The 22,172-nt window shown below is 39.2% G+C and overlaps 1 protein-coding gene across 3 annotated transcripts in view; it reads left to right on the top strand.

The window, feature by feature from the left end:
- The window catches only part of SLAIN1 (SLAIN motif family member 1), a 59,424-nt gene that overhangs the window by 29,044 nt on the left and 8,208 nt on the right, over window positions 1-22,172 (top strand). For 2 of the 3 annotated variants that reach the window (XM_049099257.1, XM_049099256.1), the window contains 3 exons: window positions 13,123-13,272; window positions 14,434-14,583; window positions 16,627-16,968. In XM_049099257.1, coding sequence (XP_048955214.1) covers window positions 13,123-13,272; window positions 14,434-14,583; window positions 16,627-16,968 — 642 coding nt within the window. The remainder of the gene's footprint in view (window positions 1-13,122; window positions 13,273-14,433; window positions 14,584-16,626; window positions 16,969-22,172) is intronic. The other variant, XM_025441052.3, reaches the window with a different exon arrangement.

Consider the following 22,172-nt stretch of genomic DNA (forward strand, 5'->3'; position numbering starts at 1 on the left):
TCATGCCAGTTACTTAGGTTAATATAGTCTGTATTCATAAATATAGACCAGTTACCAAGTCTCGTTTGCTTTTTGGGGAAACTAATAACATTAACAAAACAGATCTGCTGACTTTGTAGGAAACCAGAAGCTAAGGGAATAGAGAACTCAGTGTGCTTAGAGTTAAGAGAATAATGCACCTTTAAACATGAACAGATTGCTGGAAAAAGCAGCAGTCAGATCATTATTTTTAGTCTTCTTTAATTTCTTGAAAGTAACTGGAATAGGAATGGACAGGGCTAAGAACCAAACTGCTTATCCATATTTGTCAAAATCCCCCCCAAAAGAGAATATATGAGAGAAGTTAGAGGACATGGAGGGCATAATCCAAACCTCTTATCTTTAACAGTTCTAGAAGCAGGAATAGACAGTTGAGAGGAAGGAGGAATAAATAATAGAGGAAAATTTCTTTGATCTCAAGAAAGACAACTCCCCAGCATATGAACTAAAATGGATGAGAAAAGACCTAAACCTAGACATCCTGGTTGTTGAATTTCAAGGCTTACACTGCTACAGATGTTCAAAAGAAGAAACAGGTTATCTGCAGTGTAATAGACCTCAGACATTTCATAGGGGATACTAGATGCTTAGCTGAAAAAGGAATACTGTCTTTTTAGTTTTGAGGAAAGATATTTTCAAACTGTAATGTATCCAGGCAAATCACAGATTGTGGAGACAAACAGTAGAGGATTTGGGTTTTGCAAAGATTTAGAAAATTTGCTTTCTGCATCCTGTTTTAATGGTGGAAAAAGTACAAGGAAAGAAGATCCATGAGGCCTGGAAAAGAGTGGCTGCGGAGGTGACCCAGGAACCCAGGAGAAGCCAGGAATGAGAAAATGGGTGGACTCTAAAGGTGTGTAACCTTCTTTACCGAGTGGTTGGGCTCTAGAGCCAGACTATTCCTTTCCTTTCCCTGGGCCCTCTGACCATACTCAGCTCCCCAGTGAACCATGCTTCCAGCAGGGCACTGAAACACCACCTGTATGTGGTTTAGCATCTGATGATCACCTTAAAGTTGTCCCAATCACAGCTATTGAACAGAATGGAGAACTAATAGACCTTGACGGTGTGAAAACAGAACCACAAAATCTGGAGGTGGAAGGGAGTGGAAGGGAAGAGACGGAGGGAGTGTGTGGGCTCCATATCTGACCTTTTCACTGCGGGGAGTCAAAGGGCAACAAAGTGATGTTAGTTTATCTGTTTAAAGTTATATAGTAGTTCTATAATTGTCCTCAGATTCCCAAACAAAACTCCAGGAAAGTGGATCTTGGGTGGGGAAGGGTAAGATATTCCTGTTTTAGACCTTTTTATATGCGTTTTAATGTTTTTCCATGTGCAGACATTAAATTAATTAATTAATTAATTAATTAATTAATTGTTAGGGGACAGCTGAGGGGGAGAGAATCTTAAGCAGGTTCCATGCCCAGTGCAGTCCTCTGACTGTATCTCAGAATCCTGAGATCATGACTTGAGCCAAAATCAAGAGTTGGATGTGTAAGCAACTGAGCTGCCCAGGGATCCCCATGTGCAGGCATTTTAATAAAATCATGCAGTGGTTACTTTTAGGACCAAGAAAATAGTTTTTTCCTCATCAAAATTCTTAATTGTATATGCTTACTTTCTATCATCATTCAAGACTAATGGGTCAGAGGCCTTTTCTGCCACGGGACTATAAGCACATGAGTTATGTTCCTTATTAGAAGAAAGTATTTAGCCCAGGAGATACTGAAGAGGAAGGATCATCCAAATTCTGTTTCTGTTGCTTTTCCTATTCAGGAGCGCACAGGGCTTTTTAGTAGCCTGTTGGGCTTGCATTTCCTAACACACTGGACATGGTCAAGAGCAGGAAGGTTCTCATTGGTGATTTAGTTTACCCTTTCAGAAGAGGAAATGCTATTTTCAGACATGAGATAATCGAGCCTGTTTCTTCTAGAATTGGACTGTAGCATCTTCCTTAACTTACCTTGTTATTGATACATAGAACTTGGAGGTCACCGTAGCTGCCTGTCATGGCTTGTATGGTGGCTGTCTTCCAACTTAGAAGCAGCTGTCTAAATCTGCATAACAACATCACATCATTGGCAGATTATTAGGTCACTCTTTTCCCTTGTTCTTTTCAGGTTACATTAGGACTTTCACAGAGGCTGACTTCTCACATTTTGTGGCCATTTTCATGATTCTTATATTTGATTAAAGGCACAGTAGTCAGGCCTAAGGGGAAAAATGACATCTATAAAAGAGCATTTAAAAATTTTTTTTAAAAAGATTTATTTATTTATTCATGATAGAGAGAGAGAGAGGCAGAGACACAGGAGGAGGGAGAAGCAGGCTCCATGCCGGGAGTCTGACGTGGGACTCGATCCCGGGACTCCAGGGTCGCACCCTCGGCCAAAGGCAGTTGCTAAACCACTGAGCCACCCAGGGGATCCCAAAAAGAACATTTTTAAACGTGTCTTTGAAGTGTAGTTCTTGCTGACATCAGATTTGTTTTTTAATCTCCCCTGTTAATTGGAGATGGGATGTCTGATCGTTTGTGAAGTTGCAGGCAGAGTTCACTCTGGTCTTGGACAACGCTGAATTTGGTCCATGTGTGCTTGGAGTTGGCAGTTTATCTTCCACTTTAACCAGTGATGAAGTGGAAACAAGTTGACTGACTCCAGAAAATATCCCCTTTGAACCACTAATTTTTCAGTTTTTAGGCCATTGTCCTTGTTAGAGAAGATCTACAGAACGAGAAGAACATTCAGCATGTGGTCTTGGGACTGGTTAAGGTCTGAGAAGTAGAGAAAGTCTAATATTTTCATGGTGACGACTATACCCATGAACTAGCAAGTCTTCCTTTACTATTAAGACCTAGAAAACGTTTGACCTACTAAATTCCAGATCAGGAATAATTACAAAAGTCAGATCCCTATGGAATAAATGTGGTTAAATAATAATACTCTATGGTGAAATTTTATAATTCTTATTCAAGAATTAAACACTTATCTGCTAATCATTGCAGGTGTATAATCCCTTACTTTTAAACCATATATTCTAAAACTTATTTAATCCTTATGTTGAAAGTGACTTTCTTGATTAGCTCTAGGTATTATTTTTTATGGGTAAATGATCTTTTATTAGGTGTTTCTTAAAGATGGTATGTAAGTCATGTTTTAAGTTGTTACATTTTGAATACAACTGGAAGTATAAATATTGAGTATTACAGTGTTCTGGGACAGTGTGTATAAATATATATTTAAACACATAAATATGTATATATACTAGCATATAACACAAACAGGTTTATAAATATAAATATGTGTTAACATGTAACAAATGCAGGTATGTATATTGACTTATAAGTATACTTAATGAACTTATCCTGAATAAATAGTCACTAAGAATACCAATTAGGGAGGGATACCCTTCTCCTTAGGTGAATACACTAGCAAATGCATAATAGTTGAATCTTTTTTACTTTGTGTATGTCTGTCAAAGAGTGCTAAGAACACCTATATCAAAAAAGTAGCAGGATTTCCCAGCTCCCATGTACATATTCAATCAGGTCGTAGAGGGCGGTGGAGGAATTAATGCTACCCAAGTTTGCCCAATAAAAATAGCAGATCAGATAAGCTGCAAGCCATATGTTCCTACCCCAAGGGGCTTGCTCAAGCTGGGGCCAAGTCAGTAGTGCTTACTTAATGTGTACTTAAAGCTCCTTAAGAAAACTTATATTTCAGTCTGGGCAGTCTGTTTATAAGAGTGAACCAGTAGGAGTGCCTGGGTGGCTCACTCAGTTAAGTTTCTTTCTTTGGCATGATCCTAGCATCCTAGGATAGAGTTCCTCGTCAGGCTTCTTGCTCAGTGGGGAGACTGTGGCTTCCTCTCCCTTTCTCTCCCTTTCCCCCGCATTTGTTCTCTCTCAAATAAAATCTTAAAAAAAAAAAAAAAATGAACCAGTAAAATACTGTCTTCACCTAGGTTCCTTAATTCCTTTAAGTTCAGTGCAGATTTTTGAGTGGATCTATCTGTAGCCTCTCGATGTAGACAAATATAATATGATCACCTGGGAAGTTTATAGCTGAGAAGATGGTTCATGAAAATAGGAATCATCTTGCCCTGGTGGTGTGTGGCTTTAGACCAAAATGCTGTGGTTTGGATAAAAGTTCCTGCCAATGTAGGAGAATCGCAGGTATTAAAAGAGGTGATGCCTCCTCTCCCTTCCCTGATCTTAGACCACTCTGTCACTGGTGTTAGTGAAGGGCCATGTATGGAATTCCTCCAGTTGCTTGGCTCAGTACTGATGCCCGCCCACCTGCTGTGAGAAGAAGGAATAAAAGTTGAGGATTGACGGTTTATCTCCCCTTTCCTTCTCTGGCCTTAACCTTCCAGGACACTGGTAGAGAACATCATTATTTAAGTGTCAAAGATATGACTTTGGGAACCTGTGGTTTTGAAGAAACCATAGCCCTTAAAATGTGGCATTTGGGACATATGTTTCCTCTGAGGTAGTCTTTGGATACAGAAGTGAGCACTGTTGACCTGCCTTCATCAGAGTTGAATGTTTAAGGTTTGGTACTTTGCCTCAGACCTAGTTGAGGAAAGACCGAGTCTGTGAAATTGTCTAGATGAGACATGATGTAGAAAGCATGCCCATCATTTTGAGAAGATAGGTAAAAATGCCTGAGAATTAGGAAGAGTGAAAGAGCAGAACATTTCTGTATTCTCCTCCTTTCTCCTAGTTAGCTTCTAGAACATTCCCCATCTGGGTTTGGAGTATGGTTTTGCTCCAACTTGCTGTAACTTTTCAGTAGGCTTCTTTAAAAAAAAAATACTTTATAGTTTGTGAATGCATGCTGCAAACTTTTGTCTTGTGCTTGCCACAGCCCTGCAAAACACTAAGATGTTACATGACTTTCTCCATATGAGATCTAGCATGTGACAGGATGGAGACTGGAATTCTGGTGTCTGGATTCATAGTCCAATGTCCTTATAATGTTTTGATCTTTGTTATAATATGTTACGAAAAATTGCAATAAAGAAGTATACTGTTGGCCGTCATTGTTAATATTGCATCAGCTGACATGCCCTTAAAATGCAGTTCTAACCCTGTGCTTTCTCCAGAGTGAATATTATAAAACTGGAAGGTATGTTAGCTCAGGGGTTGGCAAACTCTGGCCATATCTGGCCTTCAGCCTGTTCTTGTATGGCCTGTGAGATAAAAGAGTGCCAAACACTTTTTAAATTGTTGGGAAAAATAAAAATTCACAACCCATAATTTTTATGAAACTCCACTCTCCATATATAAATAACATCATATTGGAGCATGGTCACATTCTTTCATTTATGTGTTGCCTGTGGCTGCTATATTGCTATGATGGCAGAATTAAGTAGTTGCAACAGAGACTGTATGGCCAGCAAAGCCTGAAATTTTACTAGCTGGCCCTTTACAGAAAATGTTGGCCAACTCTTGCGTTAGCCTGTTGCTGTGATCTCTGATTTTCACAGCTCTCTAGCCCTTCTTTTAAGTCCCTTTACCAAGATCTTACCAAAGATCTCTAAAATTTTCCAGTGGCAGATAACCTTGTAGTCAATAGGATAGTCAACTATCTATACCTGAATATTTTCAAATAATTTTTTTAGACTCACATATTGTTACCGACTCATCTGGGCAATCACTTGGACTTCTCCCAGTGGGGGCAAGGCCATTACTACTGCTACACTGGTTCTTTATTCCAGCCTCTGCCTTATGAACACATTCATTACCTTCTATTTATAGATAAAAGAGGCCATTATTGCATTCTCTGTCTTCTCACTAGCTTTGCCTCCAGTTACAGAGGAAGGAGTAACTCTCTCTCTTCCCAGTTTCCTCTACCTTATCTCTCTGTCCCATTCCTCTTGATCTGAGACCTCCCTTCAGTGCATTCCCCTTTTCAGCAGACTCCTGTTTTCTCCACTGGTTCTGTTTTTCTCATTCTATTAATATGCTGCTCTTTCCCCTTATCCTAAAAATATTCTTCCTTGAGTTTCATGCTTTGTAAACTACAACCCTATTTCTTCGTACCTTTAAAGCCAGATCTCTCTAGAAAGAGTTATTTCTTCTCTCTCATCTTATATATACTTGATCTATGAACACAGATTTCTCTTTTAGCTCCTTTGTTGAACTGCTCCCATCAGTGGCCCAATTGTCTAGATAGTTGGCATTTCTTTATTTCCCTTTTAGGACCTCTCATCAGTGATTCCCATATTAACTGCTGCTTCCAGGATGCATCCCATCATTATCTTTAGTGTTTTGGGACCTCTGCTGATCCTCAAGCTCCTGAATTCTCTCTCAGTGACCTTTCTTAGTCTCTGTTACCAAGTCCCCCTTTATCTACCCTCGTAAATGTTCCTTAAGTCCCTTCTGTTCTCCTTATGTACATTCTCCTTGGGTGATTTCATTCATGCCTATGGCTTCATCTAACACCTCCTTGTTCAAGTGTCCCAAATACTTTCTCTCTAGCTTCTTTCCTGATTCCCACCTCCTCAGTGGGCACTAGCACGTGGGCATGTCCTATAACTATCTTAAATTCAGCTCGTTTTCTCCTTTCATTAAGCATGCTCATCTCATGTTGCCTGTCTTAGTGGATGGAATCAGTGTCTTAGAAATCATGTGTTAGCTTTGGCTGCCTCCTTTTCTCCACTCCCTATGGATCATCAGATAACTCCTCTTTAGCTCACATGTAGCTTATTTAACGTGTTCTCATTAAATGTTCTGCTGATACTTTAGTTCAGTACCTTCTGATGTCTCACCAGCTCTGCTGAGAAGCCTCCTAATTGCTCTTCCAGTTGTCACTCTCTACCCAAATTGTCCATCATCTATGTGATGATTTATGTCATCTTCATAAAACACATACCTACCATGCCTTTCTCCTTCTCAGTCAAAACACGAATATTAAAGCACATCCTCCTAATGAGAGTGTGGAAGCTGCCCCTACCCACCCTCCAGCCCCAGTTCTTCCCCCACACACCTATACTTCAGCCCCAACAGCATTCGCCATTCCTTGAATGTGCACTGCTTTTTCTTCCATGGCTTCACATAAGTTATTTCCACCTGGAATGGTATTTGTACCATACAGGATGAACTCTTCAGCCTTCCAGAGCCATGTTGAACATAACATCTTCCCATGAAGTCTTTGGACTCTCTTGGAAAGTTAATCACTGTCTTCACTTTGTGAATGTATTTCATGGGACCCTTACTGTATCGCATCATATGTATATCTTACTTGCCTGCCTTCCACACAAGCTGGTCTTTAGAAATTGGAGTGGGAAGGAGAAGAGAGCAATCATCGTGTTGTATTCATCTGAGTATCTGCAGCATCTGGTACTTTATAGTCCCATTGTGGGTGCCTGCCCAAATGAATAGAGAAATGAATTTTAAGAAGCAGGTGGGAGCATCAGGGCCAGATTTCTCAGAATGACTGTGGAGCAGGGAAGTAACTGTGTGCTGTGTGTGTCTTTGAAAGATATCTGCATGACTACTGGATGCTGACCTTTAATATTTGTTTTTTTTTTTTTTTTTGCTTTTTTGTTTTTCTTTTTTAGATCTGTTGGTAAATTTTGAAGGAAGAGATGACTCTGGGTGTGGTCTGTAAATGTTGGGTATCTGCATCATTCTGAAGCACTTCACTTTTTCTTTTTTTTTTTTTTTTTGGCTCAGGGATAACACAAGGTGTTGCCTGTGAAGATTTAAATGACAGTGGCCAGTTTCTCAAGGAAGATTCTAGGTTAGGGAAGGAGGAAGAAGAATATAAATTTGGGGAGCTGAGAGGAGCTGTGAACAAGGAGATAGAGAACTATGACTTATTTAGAAAGCAGTTCTGTGAATTTTAATACAACAGATCTACATTCTGTTTTTTATGAGTTTTCATCAGACTTCTTAAAGACAGAAGAAGTGAAACATCTATAGGGCTGCTTTAGACTGATTTCTTCACACTTCCGGGATCATTCTGGCCTTCTGAAGTGGTGATACTGCATCACCTGCTTTGCGTGAGAGATAAGACAATGTGGCAAATTAGATGGAACCATGGTCTCTACAAGCTGCAGTTTTGCCTTTTATGGTCTTATTCTTAGATGAGAAAGGAGAAACAGGATAGAAGTAGGGAAGATCAGGGCTTGTTTTCTAGAGAAATGTTCTCCTGTATCTTACTTAATCTGTTCAAGCTACTATAACAAAATGCCACAGAATAGGTGGCTTATAAATGGCAGCAGTTTTAGTGCTCACCATTCTGGAGGCTGGACATCAGACATCAGGTGCCAGCACGGTTGGACATGGAGGACCCTCTCTGACAGGTTGTGGACCTCTTGCGTCCTCACATTTTGGAAGGGCCCTGGGAGCTCTTTGGAGCCTCTTCTATATTTATAAGGCACTAATCCGACTCATGAGGGTTCTGTCCTCTTCTTGATGTAAGCTTCTCCCAGAGACTCCACCTGTAACACCCTCATCTTTGGGGGCAAGCATTTCAATGTGAATTTTGGGGGACACAAACATTCAGACCATAGATTAGAAATGTGGCTGTACTATTAGAAGCCACTAGAAAGCGTAAGAATACTGCCTTCCAGTACTTCTTCACCTAACTCAGATGCTATACTGTTGGAAGTAGGATTTATAGAAATTCCACGAAATGTTCTTAGCTCTTTTGTGAACAGTTTCTTTGATTGTAAGAAATGGTAGCATTTTAAGAATTTGAGGAAGCTTTGTTGCCTTCTTGCATGGTTCACTGTCAACTAGCGTTCTTGGCACAACCCTTCCCTGTAACTGTGCAATGTAGCATTGCAGGAACTAGCTTATCCTAAGACAGTGACTCCTGTTTAATCCTGGATGTGTCAGTTCCCCAGTCATAGCTCCTAGTCATCAGTAATATAAAGTCATTTAGCTGGAAACCAGAAGGTTCACACACACAAAGTTTAATAACCTAGTAGTTGTTAGGAAGTATTTTTATTTTATTTTATTTATTTATTCAGAGCGAGAGAGAGGGGGGCGGGCAGAGACACAGGCAGAGGGAGAAGCAGGCTCCATACAAGGAGCCTGACGTGGGACTCGATCCTGGGTCTCCAGGATCACGCTAAACCGCTAAGCCACCCAGGCTGCCCCTGTTAGGAAGTATTGAAGGGATGTGCTCCTACAGGTATATTTCTTCATTGAGCCTCTAGTTAGGCTGAGGTGTCTAAACTGTCTTTTGTCTTCAGAATTACTGTGTGTATTAAATTATAGTTAATAAGTTTAAGGAGTTGGGCAGAATCATTTAGATGTTAAGATAGGAATGGTAGAATGGTTTGAGGTAGGAAATATTAGTGAATTCGCCAAGATTTTAATGACATTGAACTTTGTATACTGTGTGCCAGACATTATATTAGCTACTGAACTGGCTATCTCAAGAGTGAGAAGGAAGTATGAATGTGATTGTTTCTGGAAAAATAGCACTGCCTTATTTTTGTACTCTTAGCTTTGTAAAGCATTGATCTTTTGAGGACTATTACTGAGCTTCTCATTAGATCAGTTATTCTTTTTCCTGTTATGCAAATTAAGTTATACTCTTAAATTTGATTTTTGATTATATGCAGAGATCAATGTATTCAACAAAAATCTGAACATTTACTGTGTTTGCTATAATCTAGGGAAGGCATGGAAGGAATGGCATTGTTACTGGAAACTTTTTTATTAATAATAATTTTAATTGTGGAGAATTAAAGAAATTTAGATTCTTTCTTAAACCTGTTGCATCTCCTGTGCTTTGTGATTTTTCTTGATATTATCACTGGAACATTTATTACACTTTTTCTTGGGGACATTATATAATCCTAGTGATGTCCAAAAATAGCTTCACAGATTTTGTAATTTATTCTTTAAGTTTGTCAACTTTGAAAATGTACCGGAAATAAATTAGACGCTCTTTTTGCAGAAAGGTGAGGGATCCATCCACACCTTAGTACTTTAACAAATTCATTTCAGTAGAAGATGCTTGTTAGATGAGGGAGGCAACATAAAAGGTTTTGCCATATAAGCGTGTGAGCAAGGAAGCCAGAAAAGCTAGCAGTGGGCAGGAGGGTACAGCAGTGGGGAATGGTCCTGGTGAGATGATCCTGAGTGCTTTCCAGATCCTGTGTGCCACGAAAAGCCATTGCAGTACTTGAATGTAAGAGAGTAATACAGTTTAAATAGTATCCGACCAATGCAGCCGTGGTCATGCTGTTCAGAGCAGGATTGCAGGGGGCAGTGGTGGCAGCGGCTACAAGTTGGCTGAAGAATAGATGTCACTCATGTGGTACGAGGTGGCGAGCATCTTGATGAAGGAAGTTGTTATAAGTCCACAGAGAACATGTGGAAAGCAGTCTTGTGGGAAGCAGGCCAACTTAAGATATTTGGGAATGAAAATCTTCAGTGCATTCTGGGGTCTGGCCCAGTTCTGCTCTTGTTCCAAAGGCTTGGACTAAATTTGAGGAGCGGCTGACTTATGGGTAGAACTTTGCTGTGGAGCATGGGGAAACCTGCTGTTCAGAACTTTATTACCTGTTTTCTCCTTCAGCAGCATTGTCTTACTCTGTTTTTAGGGTCATTGCAATCATCACTGAGCCTCTCAAATGACTTCACATCCTCATATGAAAAATCCATTAAATTAATTGACTGAAAAAGATAAGATTGCCCTTTAGAAAGTTCCTTTGTTTTATGCTCAGTAAGAAGACTTCCTGGGCGGGGCACCTGGCTGGCTCAGTCGGTAGAGCATGGGACTCTTGATCTTGGGATCGTGAGTTCAAGCCCCATGTTGGGGTGTAGAGTTTTATTCAAAAAAAAAAAAAAAAAACCAAAACCATAAAAATGCTTCCTGTTACTATAACCCTTTGGCTACATAGTGAAGAATGACTAGGATGTAATGGCTTCCGCTCCTTTCACCTCTCCTCCTCCATCACAGCCTTGGACACTAGTTTAACATTGTTGTTTTGTTAGCTTGCCCCCATGATAATTCTCCTCCCTCCTCTAAAAACCTCCATGCCAAAGGACAATGTGGAGCATTCTTTCTTGCAATAGAGGCTAATTGTGTTCTTAGTCGGGATTGTGCTGTCATTGCCACAATCACTGTGCCATTGTACTGGGAGGCTGGGTCACAGTAGTTATTGTGCAAAGTAATGAATGCTGTTTACTCGGGATGCGTTGTCGCCTGCATCTGTGGGTGAGAACACGCAGTTACTGTAATTTGCCTGGCAAATGATCAAACATCATCTGTTAAGCAAGTTAGCTGTCACAAAGAGCTATTGATCTTTTTTTAAAAAATATATATAGAATTTTAATGAGAAACTTGGAGTCCTAGAGATTGAAGGTGTGAACAGCTACCTTGTGAGTGCTGCCTATTAACCCCTATCTCTCAGTGTATTTGGGGATCAGGTTTACATGTGTAGATGTTAGGGAACTGGGGATGCCAGCTCCATGGGTCCCCACTCTGACTTAGCTAGAGAAGGGCTACTTCACCCCCATGTAATTACATACCAGGTAAGTGAGGTGAGCACTGTCAGCCAGGAGCGAGGCTGCACTGCAGTGGCCCCTTCCAGACACTCGTGAATTCTCAAAATGGGATCACTGTGAATGCAGTTTCTTTGCCTTGGTCTTTCACCTACAGGGGAAAAGGGTTTTTTGTTGTGGTTGTTTGTTTTTTTAAATGTATTTGTTGGAATGGGATAGTACTTCTCTCCAGAACTCTTGCTCTAAAATAAGAGGAGGAAACGTTTTGTTTGCTCTTTTAAATAACTGTGGTGATATTTTTTGCAAGAATTTTAATCATCCCAGTTTTGGAGCTGATTGTTTTCTTGACTCCCACATCCCTTAGTTTCTCTCTCTCCATCTCACTGCCCATTTTTGAACACTTCAGCCCCCCCCTCCCCTGCTCATTAGCAGTGCTCATTAAAAGTGGTCTGGGGAAGGCATGTTACAGAGGTCCTTTTTATACTTGTGTCTCCAGGTTTTGTCAAATTTCCAGCAAATGCAAACAAAGTTATTGCCTTAAGTGATGTTTAACCTCATCTAGAGTTTTTACCTGTTCCCTCCTATCCTGCTTGTTAGTACGTGTCTAAATGATTGCTTTGTAGAAAAATGGATTTTCCTACCAGAGTAATTTGTTTCCCTGGAAGGGAGAGTATATGATGTTTGATGTGACTTAAGTTTTTACAGTTTGAGGTCTTTTTCGTGATCTCAAGAACTAATAGCAGGGGTTGGCAATTTGGGAGGAGGGAAATATATTAATTAGACCAGGTGAAATCATGTAAGAATTGGATCATTTGCCAATTGTAGGTAATATTCCCTTTTGTTCCTTATTTTAAAGTATTAAGGTAATAATATGTATGTATCATACTACTTTTAAATGTCACACAAGTAACACATGTTCCATACAGAAAATTTGGCAAATAGTTTTTATTGAAAAAAATCCAGCAAATTACTAGTTAATCTCCACACCTGCCATCAAAAATAGCTGTCATTAAATTATGAATCTTTCTCTTGTGATTTTTGTATTGTTTTTCTATGAGCCTTGTTTTGGACTCTATTCAGAAAGGCAGTAGTCCCATTAAATTTCTCCTGTAAGCCAAGAGCAGGTTTCCATAAAAATTTCTTGATAAGATTTTCCGATATTAAATGGGTTGAAAATTAATCTTAGGAAAAAATATAGGACTGTGTATCATTAATATTAACATTCCCCACAGTTTCTAAGTTTGCGGGGTTGTTTTTGATGCTGACCTTTTTACGTTACTACAAAACACTTAAATCCTTGTGTAGAAATAGAAGGTAGAAAACATTTCTAATGTAGAAATTCAGAAGTTCTCATTATTACATAGGCATATTGGCTTTAATCAAGCTGGTTACTAATTCTTAAATGAAGGTATCCATTGGACCCTAAATCTGAAATGGCCTGTTTTTACATGTTTTGCCTTAGATAAATGGAAGTCATTTATCTTGATGAAAAGTTGCTTTGTCTCTTCATTTTTTTTTTTTTAACCTCTTCCCTTTCTCCCTCTGACAAATCAGCATCTGCTTCCGGATAGCTAACTGCTGCTGTTTATTCTCTGCTTCTGTGACAGCTAGCCGATGGCGGAGTCTCTTCTCTTCAAATGTCTCACTGGCTTTTCCTTACAGTCCTGTTGCAAGACTCAGCCCTTATAGCAATGGCATTAATACTCCCAGCTTCTCTAAAACCTCAAATAAAGCAATACTAACACCTGAAAGAACAGGTAATCTTTCAACTTCTTAACTAGCCGCTTGCATTGTCATTCAGTCAGTAAGAACAGCTTAAATATCATCTTTCCTGGAAAAGTTGAGGGTGATCTCATAATGGACAGTGTGTGCCACACACTTACTTTGAGTACAGAGAGAGGGCAAGTGTTAATTTGTACTTTAGCACCAGGAACATGCTCTCAATTGTGTGTCGTAGGCAGTTTTCCCTAGTTAGCAAAAATATACGTGTCCGGTCACGTTTCCAAACACTTAGTGTGCCTTTAATATTATATGTTGAGCACAGTTCAAGTGTTTTTATCATGATTCAGGAAAATAAGCTTTTTATGGTCTCGTTTTTTTTTCTTTAATTTTATTTTTCTGATAGCTTTTTATTAAGCCAGAGCTACACAGAAAAAATAGCCATGGTAGCTTTTTGTGAGATGAAGTTCTTACCCTTTCCTTATTTGTCTCAACATTGGTGTGATTCCATTCCTATAGTTTCTTTCCTTTTGGGTCCTTTCTTCCTTCGTTCTATTACCCAAGCCATTGCTTTTTTTTTTTTTTTTTTTTTTTTTACTTTCGTGGGTGACTACAAGTCTCCTGTGATTACTGTACTCTTTCCTTTATTAAGGTTTTGTATATGCTTCTGTGTATATATGTGTGCCTTTTATGTGTGATGTTCTTATTCAATCATAGCACTATTTGTACCTGTTTGAAAAACAGACCAGATTATAATTTAATAATCAGTTACTACCATAGATAAGCATATCTGATTATTAATTGAAAGTGAACATGGATATATATTCGTATATTAATGCCTTTAGATACAGACTTACCTACTGGGATGCAGATTTCAGCACTGGTAATATATGTATTTTTTAATGTAGTAAAAAAAAACACTTCAAAATCTACTCTCTTAATTTTTTGGGGTGTATAGTACAGAATGACATTTTTTAATTGAAAATTGAATTTGAAAAAACAAATGGCTTTGTATATGTGAATTATGAACATCTGAAAGATGTGCATATCATCTCACTGTTAAATGGTGATGTGTTGGTCGCTTTTTGGTGAAAGTTTGAAAATGGAAAAAATTGCTGACTTGATACAAGAATTGTAAAGCATTATGTAGATATCAGTTCTTTAGACTAAATAATAAAGTATTTCCTTTGTGTTTTTAGGTTACACCTCCAGGGGCTCCCCACTCAGCCCCCAGTCCTCTATAGACAGTGAGCTGAGTACTTCAGAATTGGAAGATGATTCTATCTCCATGGGATATAAGTTACAGGATCTCACTGATGTTCAGATCATGGCTCGTCTCCAAGAAGAAAGTATGTTCTTTTTAAAGTAGAAAACTTCTTAACCCAGAGGCTTCTACCTGAAATGTAAGGGGGTAGGGAGGCTTGGGAAGTTCTCCCCAGGTAATGAGTAAACATGAAATTTTTTTCTTATAACTACTCTACCTTGTAGGGAGGCCAGTGTTTCTGAGGCTCTCTTGGGCATCGAAAGGTATTAGGACATACTCTGATCAAAATACATTAATATAAAGACATTGTAGTATAGCTACTGTGGAAACTGTTGGTCAGTTTCTTACAAAACCAAGCATGCAATTTCCATAGACCCAGGCAAGTTGCAGTCATGGGGACTTATCCCAGAGCAGTGGAAATTTGTGTTCACACAACAACCTGTCCATATTTGTAGTACTTTATTTGCAGTAGCCCCAAACTGGAATGAACTCCAATGTCCTTCAGAAGGTGTCTGGTTAATCAGGCTGTGGCATCCCCATACCCAGGAGTACTAGTCAGCAGGAAGAAGGAGCGGACTACTGATGCAGGCAGCATCTTGGATGACTCTCCCAGGAATTATGCTGAGTGAAAAAGATGATTTCATACTGCATAATTCCCTTTATATAACATTTTTGGAATGAGAACATTTTAGAAATGGAGGACAGATGAGTGGTTGATGGGAGTTAGGGACAGGGTGTGGGATCTCCGGAGGAAAGTAGATGCGGTTATAAAAGGACAACACAAGGGATTTTTGTGTTTTGTGGATTTTTGGAACTATTTGGCATTTTGACACTGGTGGTAGATATTTTATCCTACAGGTGATAAAGTTGTATAGAACTTAATACTTACATTACCTGAGTACAACTGGGACTTATCTAAACAAGATGGGTTTATATCATGATATCTCAGCTCTCATATTACTCTATAATTTTGCAGAATGCTACCGTTGAGGGAAACTGGGCAGAATGCACAAACATTCTCTTTTATTTCTTAGAACCACATGTGAGTTTATAGTTTTCTTAATATAAGCTCAATAAAACTGCATTGATAAACCTCTCAGGATAAATAATGATGGAAGAGAAGATAATTAGAAATGGGACAGTTTATCACTGGTTCTGCAGTAAGGTTAACATCATCTAGGAGGGAACTACTGCAAGGGTATTAGAAAGGCATCAGAAGGCACAGTGAGAGAGCACAGGACTGGGTTAGACTTGTTCTGGAGTTATCTTTTCAGGTCAGCATAAGTAGAAACAGCCAAGTATCATTTCACTGAAGCATGACCATTTCCTGCTTTCAGAATTAGTCCAGGCTACTCTGGGAAACAGTGTGGTGTTTATGGAGAATTTTAAAATACATTTTGGGGGGAAAGTGATGGCTTTATGTTTTCATTCAGTAGTAGTAAAAATAAGAGCGACTCTTTTTGAAAATGTATGGCTAAATGATTAATATCAATTTCTACTTTAAGAAAACTGTGGTATTGGCACTGAGATAAATAACTAGAAACTTCCAGTTTGACTATTTTTAGATAGTTGTGGTTTGGGATGACCCAAAACTATTGAAGTGTCAGTATGCTTTGAAAAAGATAATATTAGTGACAAATAGAACAGAAAGGCGACCTTGTTAGAAAATGTTTTGTACCCCAGGTTTTAAACTTTGCTTTGACTTTGAAAGCTGGGGTGGGGAGCAGGAGAAGTTCCTACCTGGATAGAGATTTGATTATTTTAATTGTCTAACCCATAACATACTATTCAGAATGATGGCAGGTAGCTCCTCCTAGGTATCTGCCCAGATTTCAGAAGAGATCATTTGGGGAAATTGACAGACATTGATTGATGAATTGTAGCAGTATGTTTAGTCTTCTCTGGAATCAGGGCAGTCTTTTTGCAGAACAGAAGCGTCTAATGTTAGACATCTGTTTGGCAAGTAAATGTATTAGTATTCCTTGGGATTCAGAAAACTATGAATAAGATAATGGGTCTTCCTTTGAATGGTTTGTGTGGCACACATTTTCTTCTGATACTTAATTGCAACTTACTTTTTGCTAGATTGAAATGTCTCCTAAAATAATACCATTTCTTGTTGTCCTAGGTCTCAGGCAAGATTACGCTTCCACTTCAGCATCTGTGTCCAGAAATAGTTCCAGTGTTTCATTGAGTTCAGGAAAAAAGGGGACATGTAGTGATCAAGAATATGATCGATTCAGTCTGGAGGACGAGGAAGAATTTGATCATTTGCCACCACCTCAGCCCCGTCTTCCAAGATGTTCACCTTTCCAAAGAGGAATTCCCCATTCACAGACTTTCTCCAGCATTCGGGAATGTAGGAGGAGCCCCAGTACCCAATACTTTCCCTCAAATAATTACCAGCAGCAACAGTATTACTCACCTCAAGCCCAAACTCCAGATCAGCAACCAAATAGGACCAATGGAGGTAGGTTATATGTGCCCTTTGGTATTTTAATATGCTTTGATCTTTCCCATGTGCTTAAAAATGGTTTTAAGGTCAATGTAAATAACTAGTAAATATTTCCCAGATTTGTTAAGTATGTCTTCGAGACCTTATCAGTTTGGTCTAAGTTTAAATCTAAAATTGACCAGCTTCCGAGTGTGTGTTCCAGATTTACAGATGTGTAGCCTCAGGAAAAGCATCATGCTGTAGCCAGCACAGGAGTCATGCATGAGGGGCATCTTGATGTGGTTGTGCATTCAGGGGCAAGACAGGCGGGTGGTGTTGGCTGGGCTCCCAGGGGAGCCTCATGGAGCCTCCCACACAGAGTGATGTATGGGAAATATGGACAGTGTGATGCTTGGGAACATCCAGATGTAGGGCAAGTCTGAATGTGTCTTTCCTTCTGACATCTAGGAGTAAGATCTGTATAGTAGGAGGGATAAAGAGGACTTGGTGTAATAATGGGAAATTGATCTGCCCCAGTGTCAACATGGTGGGTCAGAGAATGTGTCCTCTCTTCCATATTCATTCTTTTCTCCTTTATGATCTGTCTTTTCCATTCTAGGAGTTATAGTCATAGTCCTTGACCTCCAAACTACAGGGAGAACAATCATGTACTCTTCTAAGCCAGCTACGCGGTTACACTAATGACCAGTCAGACTTCTCATATGCAAATCCCATATGATGTGGAGAAATAAACCAGATTTATTATTGCAGCTTTTTAATCACTAGATAGCACCATTTCCGGGTCCTGGGGTGAAGTAAACCACTTACTTAAAAGTACTGCAAGGTCAAATACAAATTATATTTGTGATCACCTGTTACCATGTTTTTAGTTTTCACCTTTTCTTCTTCTGTGCTTGTATCATCCATGCTAATTGAGAGGTCATTTGAACATATTGAACATTTTAGTCGTAATTTCCCTTTTAGTACCTTTAGATTTTAGATTTAAAAGAAAAGAGTGGCAGCTAAGGAATGTCCTAGTAACTCAAATTTTTAAAGCTCATAATATCAGAGAAGCAGTGTATTCCATCTGCTTTGTGAAAGCCTCATCTTAAAATTCAGGAAAAGCAGGACACCTGGGTGGCTCAGTGGTTGAGCATCTGCCTTCGACTTGGGGTGTGATCCCGGATCCTGGGATCGAGTCCCACAACACGCTCTCCACAGGGAACCTGCTTCTCCCTCTGCCTGTATCTCTGCCTCTTTCTGTGTGTCTCTCATGAATAAATAAATCTTTAAAAAAAATTTCAGAAAAGGGCACCTAGAATTGTTGCTCTTCACGTTGTCAGGTGTCTTAGGACATCATATCCTAGTTGTCCAGCAGATGCTAGCTCTGCATCTTGATCAGTGTTGTCAGTGGATCATTGTCTGACCTTAGAAAAGTGGTTTTACCTTACACTACATGCCACGATGAAAAGTATTACGTTTCCCTGGAGCTGCGCTGGGATGGTTCCTATTAAGAAAGCAGAGACCTATCACAGCTTGTGTCCCGACCATGGTGGTTTTATTTTTCCTAAGCGGTTTGGTCTCTGCATTCAAAGGGTCTGCCATAGCAGTCCTTTGGGCTGGACTCGTGCCACTCAGTGGAGTGCTTGAGAGCACGGGTTCCCGAGTCCTGTCCTGTCCTACTTTGTACGCCTTTTACAGGTTTCTCACCTCTGTAAACTTTGATTTCTTTGGCTATAAAATGTGGACAAATAATACCTCTTTCTTGGAAAACTTAGGTATGATTTCACATCATACCATCTAGTGCATATTGTCCCAACCTAAGGAAGAAATGAAATAATAACCATTCTTTTGCCTGGAGTAAAAGTACTGAAGAAAGGGAATAAAGGTTGTCCCTCTTCTCTTGTACCCCCTTTAAAAAATATGACTCCCCGGGGTGGGGTGCCTGCGTGGCTCAGTCAGTTAAGTATCCGACTCTTGATTTTTGGCTCAGGTCATGATCTTTGGGTCATGAGACTGAGCCCCAGGTTGAGCTCTGTGCTGGGTGTGGAGTCAGCTTGGGATTCTCTTCTCCTTCTCTCTCTGCCCCTCCCTCCACAAAGTGTGTGTGTGTGTGTGTGTGTGTGTGTGTGTGTGTGTGTGTAGGACTATGACTCAGATAGCTGAGCCTTCATTTGTTAACCACAGAATATCATTTGTACAAAATTGTAAAGAACGGGAACTTTCAAACTAATCTATCAAATGTTTTTCTAAATCACCAGAATAATATGGATAGAAGAGAATAACTGAGATCATTGATCCATTTAAAAATAATTAAAAAGAAACCAATAGTATGTTATTATATAAACATATATATATGCATATTACTTCTGTAGCTCCTACACTGCCTTCATTCAGAAGAGGAGAGAGCCCTTAAAAGTTGTGGGACTAAAAAAAAAAAAAAAAAAAAAAAAATTGTGGGACTATTTATAGGGGTTATAGATTTTTTTTTAAAGATTTTATTTATTTATTCATGAGAGACACAGAGAGAGGCAGAGACATAGGCAGAGGGAGAAGCAAGTTCCCTGTGGGGAGCCCCATGCCAGACTCCATCCCAGGACTCCGGGATCACGTCCTGAGCCGAAGGCAGATGCTCAACCACTGAGCCACTCAGGTGCCCCAGGGATTATAGAATTAAAAGGAGCATATTTGGAATAATTTGGCAGATGTGACAAATGACTGAATCTTGTAGGACCTTTACTAATTTTTAGGGTATGGCAAGAATTGTCAGCCACAGGAGGTAAGCCCTGTTAGCCCAAGCTCCTCCCTTGTACCCTGTACTGATTGGAAGGCTAGATCAGATTGGTGGGTAACCAAGTATCTCTTTATTCTTGAAGAGTCTTTAGTCTTTGTTTCCTAGAGTGGTAAGTCTTGCTGCTGCTTTAATGTGAGAAAATTCATTTGAATTCTTTCCTTGGTCTGTTCCTTTAGCTTCCCGTGCTTCATCTCAGTACTTAAGGATAAATTGTTGATTTCTTGTGAAGATAGAAAGAGTGTTATTTTTGATTCCTTGAATGTGAAAGTATATATGGTCATTAGTATGTTCCACATTATTTGACAGGAGAGTGTACCTCATTTCCAAATGGTCCCTGACATAGCTTGGAGATCACAGCTTAGCTCCCAGGGGAGTCATGTTCTAAATATTTACACTTGCAAGCATTTATTTTTAAGAGCATATTTCAGATTTAAAGCTTTGTGAAACTGACTTGATGCTCATATGAATTAAAGATTGATTTTTAAAGGAAGATGCATCTAGATTAACATATTAGAAACCTAACCACCACATCTACTGTGTGAACCTTGAATGATGGCAGTTTAGGGGGGTAAAGCTTATGAAAGACATTCTCTATATTCAGAAAATTTTGTGTGGATTATTAAAAGCTGTTGTTAATATATTTACATGTCATGACAGTATTGTAATTCTGTAGAAATCTCTTAGGTGCTACCAAAGATTTCAAAGTACCTGAGTACTTTCAGATTTAAAATGTAAAAGAAAACAGTGGCAGCTAAGGGATGTCATAGTGACTAATTTATTAAACTTCAAAATATCAGGAAGAAAATATTCCATGTGTTTAATGGAAGTCATGGCATCGTATTAAAATTGAGGGAGACGGTAATTAGTCTCAAGATTTCTGCAGTTTTTTTGTAGATTAAGCAAACAAGTGTGTGTGTGTGTATAGATAGATGAATTAATTATGGCAGAATGAAAACTAGTCTATCTAGGTAGAAAACATACAGATGTTTATGATACTATTTTCAACCCTTGTATATATATGAAAACTTTTATGTAAATATTAGTTTGGAAACTTAGAAATATAGAAAACACAATTGATGTTCTAAATCATAGCACAGAATTCTTTCCCTGGGCCTTGTTGCTGCTTAAATATATATATAGTCAGAGTGATTTAGTCTTGCACTGACATAGGCTCACTCTTCATGCCAGTTACTGTGATATTCGAAGATCTAGATGTCAGGTCTAAGATTTACCTTTCTCTCATTTATCCTACCACACACCCTCTGCAAGCATACATATAAATAATACTTGTCGGATGTATTAAATGCCGGCTGCCTGAGGTTAGGAATTTTAACTAGAATTTGGGAATAGGGGATCCCTGGGTGGCGCAGCGGTTTGGCGCCTGCCTTTGGCCCAGGGCGCGATCCTGGAGACCCGGGGTCGAATCCCACATCGGGCTCCCTGCATGGAGCCTGCTTCTCCCTCTGCCTATGTCTCTGCCTCTCTCTCTCTCTCTGTGTGACTATCATGAATAAATAAATAAAATCTTTAAAAAAAAAAAAAAAAGAATTTGGGAATAGGAGACTCAAATGGTTGTTAAAAATAGGCCTTAAAGATAGGCCTCCTAAAGGAGATAATGAGGAAAATGGTCAAGAAATCAAACAGTCCATTGGCAGTACTTGAGCATTATTACTCTAGAAATATGCACAAGAAGTAAGGACATGGTGGGGAGTGGTAGATACCTCAGCTTGGAGGAATTTCGCTAGATTGATACAATTCTTTTTGGTCTCCTACCCTAGCTCTCTTTACAATTTCTCATTATACTTTCTTATGGTTATTTTATAAGTAAACATACTTGCTTAATTTTCTGTCTTTTCCCTAGACTACTCCAAGGAGGCTAAAATTGCTGGACAGGCCACAGGAACTGTGTATAAGTAATGTAAAAAGAGAGGGAAAAAGAAGAGATGAGTTTGATTTTGTCCTTGGACACCTTTTGGATTACTGTTCAAGTACATCATTTGTTTTCTGATTTAGCTTGAAAGAAAGTGACCACAAACTTGAGTGTCCTGATATGTGTCTATTACTGCTTTAGGACACATACCAATAAAAATAAAATTATCTTGGACAGTGGGGCATGTGTGAAAAGCATGAGATATTTTATAATAGTTTGTGGTCCTCCGAAGTTTAAGATGTATCAAAGTTTCAAGACATTCTTTTTCAAGATTTATTTGAGGAGAAACAAGATTTAATGTTAAATATATTTTAGGTTTTCTTCTTAGGATTGATAATGGAAGAAAGATTGAGAAACCTTGGTCTATCTAGACTAGAAAACTCAGAGTCAGGAACTGTACCTGTAGTACACTGAGGTATCCCCAAAATTTTCTACGGTGCCTGGCATTGAGTATGTACACAGTAAATTCTGGTGCCCTCGTTCATTTGTTCATTCCACAAAGTGGGGAAAACGTGG

The sequence above is a fragment of the Canis lupus genome, chromosome 22 (genome assembly GCF_003254725.2).
Source record: "Canis lupus dingo isolate Sandy chromosome 22, ASM325472v2, whole genome shotgun sequence".
NCBI classification, from domain to species: domain Eukaryota; kingdom Metazoa; phylum Chordata; class Mammalia; order Carnivora; family Canidae; genus Canis; species Canis lupus.